The 12,574-nt window shown below is 41.9% G+C and overlaps 1 protein-coding gene across 1 annotated transcript in view; it reads left to right on the top strand.

Annotated features, from left to right (window-relative positions):
• The window catches only part of TNR (tenascin R), an 81,576-nt gene that overhangs the window by 48,732 nt on the left and 20,270 nt on the right, over window positions 1-12,574 (top strand). The window contains exons 14-16 of the mRNA XM_045811420.2: window positions 1,042-1,185; window positions 1,889-2,019; window positions 2,927-3,059. Of these exons, the coding sequence (XP_045667376.2) occupies window positions 1,042-1,185; window positions 1,889-2,019; window positions 2,927-3,059 (408 nt within the window). The remainder of the gene's footprint in view (window positions 1-1,041; window positions 1,186-1,888; window positions 2,020-2,926; window positions 3,060-12,574) is intronic.

Consider the following 12,574-nt stretch of genomic DNA (forward strand, 5'->3'; position numbering starts at 1 on the left):
AGAGAACGTGAGGACTTTGGAGGAACTGCCATGGTTCGATACGGCCAGAGCAGTGACCGCTGGCAGGATGTTGCAAATGAGGATATTCAAAAGATCGAATCATTATGTTTGCTCTTCCAAAGAGGTGGTTTGGATTTTTATTTGTTTGCATGCCTTCTATGCCTTTAGCCCACAAGAAACTTGAAACCTCAGACCCTACCTAATTTGGGGAAGTGCCCAGTAAACTTTCTTGAATGCTGAATTACTCAGAAGTACTCTAAAGACACCATAAAGGGCTTGGCCCTGCTCTAATGAGCAGTTTTATTGACAGCATGAATGAATACAGAGAAGACATGAGTACCACATTTGTATATAAAACGAAACTGTGTAAGTCAATGATACTGTAACAGTGCTGTACGGTGAGAGATGGTAGCTATGCTTGCGGTGAGCATAGCATAATGTATGGGGGAGTTGAATCGCCATGTTGTACACCTGAAACTAATATCACATTGTGTGTCAACTGTACTTGAATAAAAAAATTTTTAAACTGTGATCAAGAGAATCCAAAATCAAATATATTTCAATAAACTGAGACGGTGATCCGAAACTCAATCGACGATGAAAAATGCAGTAGAAATGAAGGCAAAGCTCTGTCCACGGGCGCAAAAAAATCTACAATTTTAGAATCGCCACATCCACGGAATGGTGGTTGGGGATAAATTTTCTCAGCCTAGAGGAGAGAGGACCTGAGTAGGAGATGCGGCAGGAAAGAAGGAGCCATGTAGCCGGAGGGTTCAGCTGATTCTTTGTAAACCCAACGGCCTGAGTAGATGTCATGGAAAAGAAATCTGGCCTCCAAGTAAGGACTATCTTTCTCAATTAAGATGCAAAACAAGATGAGAGGGGAGGCTTGTGTGGAATACAATACTAAGCTAAATAACTTTTAAGAGATTCTTTCCAAAATTCTAATACTGAATCTTTATGAAATGCCTTTGGATTCGGTAAGGCTTTCCTAGGTTGAATAGCCTTATTCAGTTCTCATCCATGTTCATCCGATTTCAGTTGCTGGAGAGACCATCCTGGTTGATGGGGGCAGTGAGGGATTCCAGCTTGCCGGCCTGCTTCCTGGCACCCACTATACTGTCAATATGTATGCCACCAGTGGGCCTCTCACCAGTGGCACCGTCAGCACCAACTTCTCTACCCGTGAGTACATGGTTGGCTACACATCCAGTGTCCCTAGATGCTCCTGTGGATCCTGAAAATTACCAGTCTTCATGTGGTGCTCTAAATGATAGTTGATAGGCTTTGGACAGTGCAGCCATGAGCTGTTTGTATTTCCGTTGACTGCTGCCCAAATGCCAGTGAAAGTGAGCTACAGCTCTCAGGCAACAGACACGTGTCTGTTTCCTGCTCTCACCCTGAGTCCGGCTGACAGCAGTAGAACCAGGCCAAGAAAGGCCAGTACTGGAAATGCATAGGGCCCAGAAAAATCTGATGCATATTACCAGGCTTGATATCTGGGAAATAGTTGCTGGGTACAATCAAAGCCAGAACAGTAGACAAAGTTATAGGTGTGGGAAGGATATAAGCTCAAGAGTGAACTTGCAGACATGCATTTTTAACAAGGTCATGATTTCAGACACAGGTCAGATTGGAAGTTGTCACACCTAGGCCCGGAGGCCCAGGTGAGGGAAGGGGGGAATAGTTGCAGGAATGATCATGACACTGACTGATTATCTTCTGGCCCAGGAGCACCCTTCTGCTCCTGTCCAAGCTAGAACTAGGGTCAGCGTGTAAGCAGCCCAGAGACCACATAGGTGGGCAAAGAGATACATGGGCCTGCAATGGAATCAAACAGAGACGAGCTGGAGAGGCAGGCACTCCTGGCATTTTCTCCTCTTTGTAGTCCTGGACCCTCCTGCAAACCTGACAGCCAGTGAAGTCACCAGACAAAGTGCCCTGATCTCCTGGCAGCCTCCCAGAGCCGAGATTGAAAACTACATCTTAACCTACAAATCCACTGATGGAAGCCGCAAGGTGAGATTTGTCTGTAAAGGAGATTTTTCTATCAAGCCATCCAAAGGGAGCACACTGGGTTTGCCATGATGGATACATACATGCTGTTGAGGAAAGAGCCTGAGCCTGCAAGCCAGAGACTTTGGTGCTAGGCCTGGCTTCGCTCTTACTCTCCTAACAAACTGAAGCAAAGCACGAAACCTCTCTGAGTCTTAGTCTGCTCTAGATAATGGGGGTGTCTAGCTCCACACTTCACTTGGTTGTGGTGGCGTTTTCAATACGATGATGCAAAGCACATTGGAAACTTCCAAGCCTATATACGTACATAGTTTTGGGGGGAAATTTCACTAGCAGGGCCAAGCAAACATGAGCAGGGTATCAAATTCAACAGTCTTTTATGCCTCTCGATCAGCATTGTAAAGGCTACCTCTGTATATAGCCTGCAGTAAAGAGATGACAAATTTCTGGGTTACGTGATCAGTTGAAACAGTACTTCGAGAGCACTGGTTGTCAAGCTTCTGTTCGCAATGGAATCCTTTTTTGTTTTAAAGTGAAACACTATTCAGAAGCCAAATATACACAATAGATTTAAGCAGAGCTAGTCTGTTGGATATGGAGGACGCAGGCCTAGGATTCTGCCTCCCCTAGTCCTGAGGAATCTCGTAGTCAGAAAACCACTGGATTTGATCACTCACAGGCCTGCCTTTATGCCAACGTGCATCTGTGAGGTAGGAGCTGCCTAACTCTCACACGGGAGCTGCCCTCTCTGCTTATTGGCTCGGTCCTCTCCTTGTTGTGGAGTGGAGAGCACACAATGGCCCTGGCAATACTGACCTAGCTGGCCGCGGGCTCTGGGCTTCCCTTCCCAGCTCCTCTCAATTGCGTGTTGGTCCCTCCCTTCCACCTGCCTCCCTCGCTTGTTGCACAGGAGCTGATTGTGGATGCAGAGGACACGTGGATCCGACTGGAGGGCCTGTCTGAGAGCACAGACTACACAGTGCTCCTGCAGGCAGCCCAGGACACCTCCCGGAGCGGCCTCACCTCTGCCACCTTCACCACAGGTGAGAGACCACCACCCCTGTGATGCCTTCTTCTTCCCTGCTTGACTTCTGGCTCATCAGCAGCTTCTGCTGAGACTTGATCAGGGAGGAACCTACCAAAGAAACCCAACCGCCTCTTCCTGTGAGGGGAAATAAGGCTTTCCTCCACTCCTCCCCTCCCCCTTCCAAGGCCCTGCCAGGAAACTTCTTCCTACCAAAACAACCATAGGAACCACAGTGCAAATCCCTGGTCCACCTGGACCCACTAAATGCACCAAGTGAAGACACCAGGTTCCTGATCAGATTTTCTGCAAGTGTTTTCCCAGCAAAGTTCATCCTTCCCTCCTTCCTTCCTTCCTTCTTCTGCTGCCTATAATCAGAGAATCACTTAATGAAAGCACCAAGAGTAAACCCTCCATATTAAATCTTGGCTTCTTCTCCATACACAAAGCACTTTTGCACTCCTATGATCTTAACTAAGTCCCTGTAAGAACGGGTGAGGAGCGCCTTATCGGCCCCATTTCACAGATGATGAACAGAGTGCGTGGAAATCAAATGACCTACATGACTAGTAAGTGGCTGAGTCAAACTACAACAAAGGTCCTCTACTTCTAAATCCAGCTGCTCCTCTTGCCTTCCTCCAATTATCAGCAGAAAATACCTGAAAATGGCCATAAGGGATAAGAGTGTCCTAATTTGTATAAGAGGAAATAAACTAGTAAGAGGCACTGTTCTTACATCATTAGACATACTACCTGATTCAATCATCATGACAGCCTATGAAGTATGTTCTGTTATACCTATTTACAGTCGAGGAAATTGAGCCACACAGAGGTGAGGCAACTCATCCAAGACCCCACAGCTCCTAAGCAAGAGAACTGATTTGACTCTAGTTGATCAAGTTGTGGGGACTGCGCCTGTTAAAAATCCTTTCTGCCACTTCCCACGGTCCCTCTGTACAGTCCGTATTGCAGAACTGCCCAGTCCAGACTTTGAACTGTCTTCCTGCCCCACATTCTGGGGGTGTGGCCATGCACATGTGTGGGGCGAGTGTGAGCATATCCCTTCTCCCTAGATGCATGTGTGCCTGCCATCTCAGAGTACCAGGATGACTGGAATCCTGCCCATGCCCCAGAGCCCGGTCCCGCCATCATGAGGGAGGTGACAGAAGATCCCCAATTCCTACCCAGGTGCCTCTCCCTGTAGACTTGTTCTAAATGACAAAGCAGGACACTGGATCAAAAACACCAAAATGTTAACAGTGGTTAAGTTAGTGGGATTAGGAATGAGTCCTCTTTTCCCTCCTTTTTTGTATTTTCAATATCTTACAAAGCATCTACAATGAGCAAATAATCAGAAAAACAATTTTTTAATTAAAAAACAAAAATAAGCCTCGGTTACATAACCAAACATGAATCTAAGACGGGTCTTTACCAAGTGGAACTTGGAGGACACTTGATCACTTTTTGGGGCTGAAGTCAATTATGATCACCCTCCATGTTCTTTCGCAGTGTGGCTTATCTCAGTATCAAGGTGCTACCCTCTCTTGTTCAAGCCCTTCCCTGCATATTCACAGGTTAAAGGGTCTTCCATGGTCCTCTTTTCCAACCCAAAGACCCATGGATTGGAGCTTTTCACTGAATTAAGAATTTCTTTCCCATAAAAGGACACAGATGACAGAAACATAAACAGAGCTCCCAATTTGCATATTTATTAGGTCTCAACTCATCATGTCATCCCCAAAATGCATGGGTTTCAGTGCTTGCTCAGTGTAGTATGAGCTTCCAGTTCCTATCCTAGCAATGCCTCAGCTAGTGGCTGTGAGCAGTGTGATAATATGCCTGAGGTTTCTGCAGCACCTGGCAGTTGTGCCTTGCTCCAGATCCACCTGGGCTATCAAAGTTTACCTGCTTCTGTGCCCACCACTGGCCTCTCTTACATGAAGCTGCCCCAGGGGTGTATAACAGTTTGGGTCTGGAATCCCAGATCCAGCTGGAGCCCCAGCAAGATCCAATAAGCAGAAGGTTAACAATTCATGGAAATCTGGAAAGGAGGCCAGGGTAGTGGCTTTGTTTGGTGAACAGCGCAGAGGGACCATCGGGACGTATTTAGGTGTTTGTTTCTTTGTTTTTATGAAACCCAGTTGACACTGGGCTCCTGGGGCATGACCAATACCAACTCAAAAAGGAAAAAAACCGAAGAGCCCACGTTCCTGTATAATGAGTGTAGTTACTGACTGAGCCGCTCCATGCACAGTTGGGGTACCAGAGCAGGACTTGCCACTGCTATTGTGGTACATGGCAAAGATGTGTCCAAGTTTGGAAACCTTTGCTGAGTATTACTGTAAAACTCAAATTTAAATGTAGGTCATTGATGCGTACCACACCCTACTGGTTTTGTCTTAGAGATTTATCAGAACCCACTGGAATGACCGGTTGCAGAATGAAAAGTTTGCAGACAGAAGTAATGCATATGAAAGTACCTTGCACAGAGCCTGACAGATAGTGGACATAATAAATGTTGGTTGAATAGAATAGTTAAATCCCAGCTGTAGAGCATGGAAGAGAGGTTTCTGGTGAAACAAAGCTATAGAAGGAGATTTTCAATATCCATCACAGGGTTGGGACAGGCAAAGAGGTACTTCCTCCAGAGTATGATTCCTAAAGTCCCTCTAATTTCAGGTTCTTTCTGCCACCCCAAATGCAAATTTGCCTGAATAAATTACACTAAGCCTACACGTGTCAACATTAGTGAGTCTTCACTGCCTGTGCCAGGCCCCTCCCCCACCTTTTCTACCCCCTGTCCTCCAACTCCCCTGCCAAAAGCAAATTTTATTAAGGAGGAAGAGACTACAAGAGTACCAGCTTCCTAAATGTGGGAATCAGGATGTTATCAAGAAGGGAAAGATTGGGGTTTGCCTGATAGGTGGCTTGTGCCAGATGCCTCGAGGAGGAGTCCAGGAGAAGGGGCCTCCAGTGTATACGGCAGGTGTTACTCATGCCAGGACTCTCCTGTCATCCCTGATTTTTAGGGATCTCCTAAAGATCCCTTGAGATTAGGCTTCTTCTGGGAAGAGTGGTCACAGTGGCTGTGCCTTGAGCCTGATTCTGCCTCCCCTGACGCCAAGCACATCCCCGCTCATCTTCTCCCTGCGTCTCTAACAGGACCTTCACTGACAACCCACCCCATGACACACACACATGGGAGCCACATAGTTCATCCTGCATGCTCCATCTGTGGGCCCTTGTTTGCCTAAAAAGAAGAAAGGGAGAAGGAGAAGAGGTAAAAGAAGAAGGAGGAGGAGTAGAAGGGGAAGAAGAAGAAGGAGAAGAAGAGGAAGGAGGATAAGGGGAAGAAGAAGAAGGAAAAGAAGAAGAAGGAAACAAAAAATAAAGAGCAGAGAATCTTTTCACTTACTTGAAAGATTGGAGTGTTGCCAGTCTGAACCCCATGAATTATTCCTGCTGAACAAGAGGCCTGAAAAACACCAGAGCATCCTATGTGATGGCAAATCAGGGTTGATGGATTTAGAGGCTAATTTCATTAATTTCGTGCTAGTAACCAGCATCCTTTCCGACTCCATTGACAGTACCTGAGCTTTCCACTTAGCAGCACCTTATTCTTAGGATGGGCTGATCTCAGCTGATCGTTCTAAGCATTTTTTATGCCTTGTCTTATGGAACAAAAAAGCCTAGAGCTGGGCCCCTACGTGGCCTCCATCCACTGACAAACCCTCATCTTGCCTTGGGTGGGCCAAAACAAGAGACTCATTTCAAGCAGATGTCTACTTAATGGTCTAGAAAAGAGTTGCAATGCTTTTAAAAATAAAACAGAAGGAAAGAGAGAACTAAAAGAAAAGAACTCACTCCCACAAAACCTCAAAAACTTTCTTTGATCAAGATATCGTCCCTTGTTGCCATCCTGCCATATAGTATAAACCCGTTTCATTCTTTCCATCATGTTAATGGCTTCCTGTCCTCTTGTCTCTGGTGTTTGCACAAGACTCTAGGGGGAATTAAATACAAGTAGTATGGAAGAGAAAAAATATGGATACATTATTTATAATTTACTGTCGCCTGAAATTTCATTCAAGGTCTACTTGTCTTTCAGAGACATGAATATAAATGAGGAAACAAATATTCCCGGTAGAGCAACGGAGACTTGGTGAAATGATCTTCTGAGAGGCAGCTTTCATTGTCTCTTTTAATACTGTAAGAAGCAAACAAGACGCTCACTAAAGCTTGTCTTTAGAGACAGTGAACACTATAAAATAGGTTGTCTTGACCTTGAGGTTAAGCGAAGACAATCATTTTTGGAGGTGCCCAGAGATGAGTAATGAGAAGTTTTCTTTATTGCCTTTGCTCCAGTCCTATCCCACATCTAGGCTGAGCTGCTCTCTGGGGCTTTTCACAAAAACTCTGGGAGTCTACTCTAACACAAGCTTCAGTTTTTGAAGCTGTAAAAATTAATAATGATTGGCAAATCCTGGGTCCTGGGACAACAGATAGTGGGTCATGCAAATCCGCCTAATTATCAGTTGGGAAGTCCAATGACCACTGTCCACCGCTCTCTACTCTTATATACACCACACTCCCCGCTTCACCAAAGTAGGGAACCAAAGGGCTTCTCTTTGCTCTACCTAGAAACAGTCGGACTGCTAGCTTCATTGAAATTAGCAAACCCCCCCAAAAGAAGAATTCCACCTTCTCCCTTCTTTGACACCTGACTGTGTGGAAGGAGGCAGGGCACTAAGCACCCCATTTGAACATACCATTCCCATCCACGTCCAACGGGGATAGATGGGTGGGTACCAGCGAAGACGTCTGAATTAACCATACTGCTCCGTTTTTCTCATATCACCGATGTCAGCCTCCAACAAGGTCTCTCTCTGTACTTATTCATTGATGTCCTCCTACCCTCATCTCTTCTGCTTTCTACATGCAACCATTCTGAGGTGTTGAATTTGTGCCCTCTTGTTTCGATGTGTTTTCGAAAAATGTGTTCTTGGAAAAGTTTTGAGTAGAAATATTTTAAACGTATGTAAATGGTATTGGGTTACATAACTCATCCTTTGTTCTCCTATCTTCTACGCAGCACTGTTTTTAATTTATTTTTATTTTTTTAGTTTGATTTTTAGTTTATTTTTATTTCTTCTACTGAGGTAAGAACAAATAAAGACTATGTATGTAAGGTGTACAATGTGATGACTTGATATACACTGTGAAATGATTACCACAATTAGGCAAATTAACATTTCCACCACCTCACATTTTTTGTGTGTGTTGATAACGCTTAAGAATCTACTCCCTTAGCGAAAGCTAAGCATACAATACAGTATTATTAACTATAGTCTCTGTGTTCTGCAGTAGATCTCCAGGACATGGTTGTCCTGCATAACTAAAACTCTGTATCCTTTCACCGGCACTGCTCTTAAGATCCATCCATGTCGTACGTGCATCTGGTCTTCTGCTTCCAACTATTGCAACATACCGCATGCCGTTCACCCACCACATTTTACCTCCCCATTCTCCCAAGACAGACATCAGATAGTCCCCGATAGTCCCCGACCTCCCGCACCACAAATGGTGCTTCAGAGAATACCTTGTATGTGTCCACTTATGAATCAGTGAGGCAGTACCTTTGGGATATATACCCAGACGAGGAATGACTGGGTCACGGGTATGTGTTTACACGGTTTGATGGAGTATTGCTCTTTGGGATGGCTGTTCTAGTCTACACTCCCTACAACAGTGCAGGAAAGCTCCTGTTTCCTAATGACATGCCTCATTCCTAAGGACTTGACATGATCCAGCTTTGTCACTTTTGACAGTCTAATAGGCATAATTGATATTTCATTTTCCAGATGAATTTCTTTAAATCATAACAAGTTTGAGTTTAAACATCTCGTCTATACTTGTTAGCCTTTCAGGTTGCCTTTTTCTGTAAATTGTCTGTTCACATAGTCTATCTTTCTATCAGAGTTCCGGTGCTAAGTAAGTATTAGCTACCATTATTTGAGCTTTTGAAGTCTCCATGTCTTTCCTGACTGTGGGACACAAAGGTACTCTTCTATACGTACTTTTTTTAGCTTTCTAGATTTTTTTTCATGTTTAGTCTATTTTGTAGTATGGTATAGTCTATGGTATTAAGTTAGGATGCAGATTTCCTTTTCTTTATATGGTGAGCCAATTTCCTCAATATCACTTACTAAATAATCCATCTACTCTCCATTGATTCGTGGTGCTTTCCTGTATATTAAGTTCCCATATGTACATGAACCTATCTCCAAACTGAACTCCATCCATATTGTAGTCCGTGGTCTATTTATCTGTTCTTTTGCCAACACTACACTGTTTTCCTATCTATTACTCAATGTCTTAACATTAATCTCTCCATAACTGGTAAAACAAGGAACTGTTTTCCCTCACTTTTCTTTTTTGAATTAGACTTAGCTCTTTGGTGACCTTCATTTTTCCATAGGCATCTCAGAACAAGTTTATCAAGTTCCCCAAAAGAAATCTCAACTTGAATTTAGGCTGGAATTGCAATAAATGTATAAAGTAATTTGGGGAGAACTGACGCCTTTAGAATACTAAGTCATCCCTTCTGAAAATATACAGTATATCTTCATTCAAATCATCTTTGTGTTCTTTCATAGGACTTTAAGTATTTCTCTATAACATTATGTTCTTGGCTAATTTCTAAACATTTTATAATGTCTTATTGCTTGGTGACTTGTATCGAACTTGAAGAATTATTTTCTAGTTGGTTATTGCTGATATGGGAAAATGCTATGGATTTTTGTATATTGATCCTATACCCAGCAATCCTGCTGAGCTCTTTTATTAATTCTAATTATCTATTATTTCTGTTAATGTTTTTAAGTAAATATTTTATATCATTTACAAATAATGATGGTTTTATCTATATATTTCTAATCCTTATGCGTCTGATTTATTTATTTTTCTTTCCTTGAGCTGGGAGCTCAAGAACTATGTTCTGCTGAACAGTGGTACTAGGTAACCTTGACTCGTTCCCATTCTTAAAAGGAATGCTTAGTTGCAGCTTCGTGTTGCATACTTTTTGCTAGGTCTTTATTTTTAGACCTCCTTTGGATGGGGAAAAAAACTACTATTGAAGCTTTTCTAAAATAAAATAAATATACAATTGGCTAATCTTAAATAAGCCAGGATAATATTCACTTAGATTTGAAGTTTAAAACATTTAAGTCACAGAATTTTCTTCTATTTGAAGCTAAGAGTTTTTGTGATAAGCTTTGTTGCTAAACGTTATCCAACGGCTTTTTTCTGCATCAGTTCAGTTAATTATATGTTTATCCTTTATCTTAATAATGAGATGAAGTACATCGATAAATTTTTTGATACATTTCTTTACATTCCTAGGAGAAACCTCACCTGAATGTGATTTTTTTTTTAGCGCACTGGGTTTGATTAGCTAAAGTGTTGTTTAGTCTATTTACATCTACAATCATAAGTGAAATTGACCTATACATTTTTTCTTGTACATGCCTCCTTACTGAGTTTTGAAATCCATGTTTCACTAGCTTCATTTAAAAGAAAAGTCTGGGCAGTGTTCATGCTTTTTTGTACTCTTTTTGGAATAACTTTCGGCAGAACTCATCACTAAAACCACCTGGGCCTATTTTGTTATTGTTTTGGTTGTTTCTCTTTGTCTTAGGAATGTGGGATGTTTGACTAGTACTTCTACTTCATCTAGCCAAAGTCTCAGTTTCTTTTTGCACCAGTTGCGATGCTTTATAACCTTCTAGGAATTTATTCACTTCACCTATGTCTTAAATTTCAATAGCATATAATTCTTCAAGAGATTTTATTTTTAATCTCTCCTATATCTGGAGCTCTTTTCCCTTTTTCGTTTTATTTTTGTCAGCCTCTCTATTTCTTAATCAGTCTTTTTAATATTAATATTTTCAAGGAACCAGCTTTTAGACTTAAGATCCATATTCATATTTCTGTGTCCCTACTGATTTCTTAAATAGATCAGTAGATCTTCCCTGCAGCAATCCAGGTACTGGAGCGTGTTCTCAAGCCCCTCTGGACTCCTCCTCACTCCCTCCTTTTACCTGCCCTCAAACAAACCCTGTTTAGATTTGGGCTGTGAGTTGCTATAAATAGGCTTTCTTTTTTTCCTCTTCTTTTATGATAATCTTTTATTTAAGGCAAAAGTAAGACATTTTACTAAGTATTTAATCACCCTTGCTTTTCAGATCTTTAGCATTTGTCACGCTTCTGAATTGTGTGCTTACTCTAGCTTTTCCGTAAAGGATTTTGTAAGGCAAACCCCACGAAATCTCATATGCCTAGAGCATTTTTTCATCAAACCCTCACATTTGAACTGCCATGTGACCAGAGATATAAAATGCCAGATTCAAATATTGGTTTCCTTCATATTTTAAAGTATTCCATTGTCTTTCTTTATGCAGTATTGCCACTGAGAAATCTGATGTCAGTCTGATCCTTGTTCCCTCTGGAGGTGGTCTGCTCTTTCTGGAAGCTTTTAGAAAGTTTTTCTTTCTTTTTTACCGTCTTCCACATCTCTATATGTCTTGGGGTTTGTTTTTCTTTTTATCTTTAGTCTGACACTCTGGAAGCCCTTTAAATCTGAGGTGTTTTATCTTTAATTCTAAGGCATTTATCTTCATTATCTCTTTAAACGTTTCTTTCTGTTTTTATTTCCCCTTTTTAGGACTTCTTTAGCTAGATGTTGGAATGTATATTCTCTCCTCCAAATCTCTTAACTTTGTTGTTATGTTTTCTTTTCTTTATCTTTACTTTTAATCTTTTCAGGAAGTTCCTCATTCTGATCACCCAATTCATTTATTTGTGATCAGCTCAGTCTAAATCCCCCATTCATCCCATCCATGGAGTTCTTACCTTCAACTATTATAATGTTCATGCCTAATATTTCTACTAATTATTCAGAATTTTTGTTCTTTTTTCATATTGTTAATATCCTTCCTTACTTCCTTAAAAAAGTGACATATCGTGCTTAATTTAACCTTGGACCCACTAGTCTAATAATTCTGCCTCAGGTGATGGCGGTCACACTGCCTGTGGTCTTTCTTTCTTGGTAGTCTTACTCTCTAATGGTGGGTATTCTGGCCTGTGATCTCATGTACCTTTGGGGTTATCAGCTGCTGTGTCTATTACAGGTGCATTAGAGAGGAACCAAGTACATATGAAGAGGTAGGTAATGATTAGTTCATGACAATATGGGGGAGAAACAATAGAACTTCAAAACTTCTTTCTAACCTACTCTCTCTTTGTACTGTTTTTGTCTGGTTTTCGTATCAGGTAATGCTGGCCCTCCTGAATGGACTGGAAATGTTCCCTCCTCTTCCATTTTCTGGAAGAGATTGTATAAAATGGGCGATGTTCCTTTTTTAAACGTTTGCTAGAATGAATAATGAGGCCATCTGAGCCTGAAGATTCTTTTTCAAAGGTTTTAACTACAGATCCAATTTTTTTAATAGTTACAATATTATTCACGTTATCCAT

Source organism: Ursus americanus, chromosome 2 (assembly GCF_024610735.1).
Source record: "Ursus americanus isolate L20-20 chromosome 2, mUrsAme1.1.p, whole genome shotgun sequence".
In the NCBI taxonomy this organism is placed as follows: Eukaryota; Metazoa; Chordata; class Mammalia; order Carnivora; family Ursidae; genus Ursus; species Ursus americanus.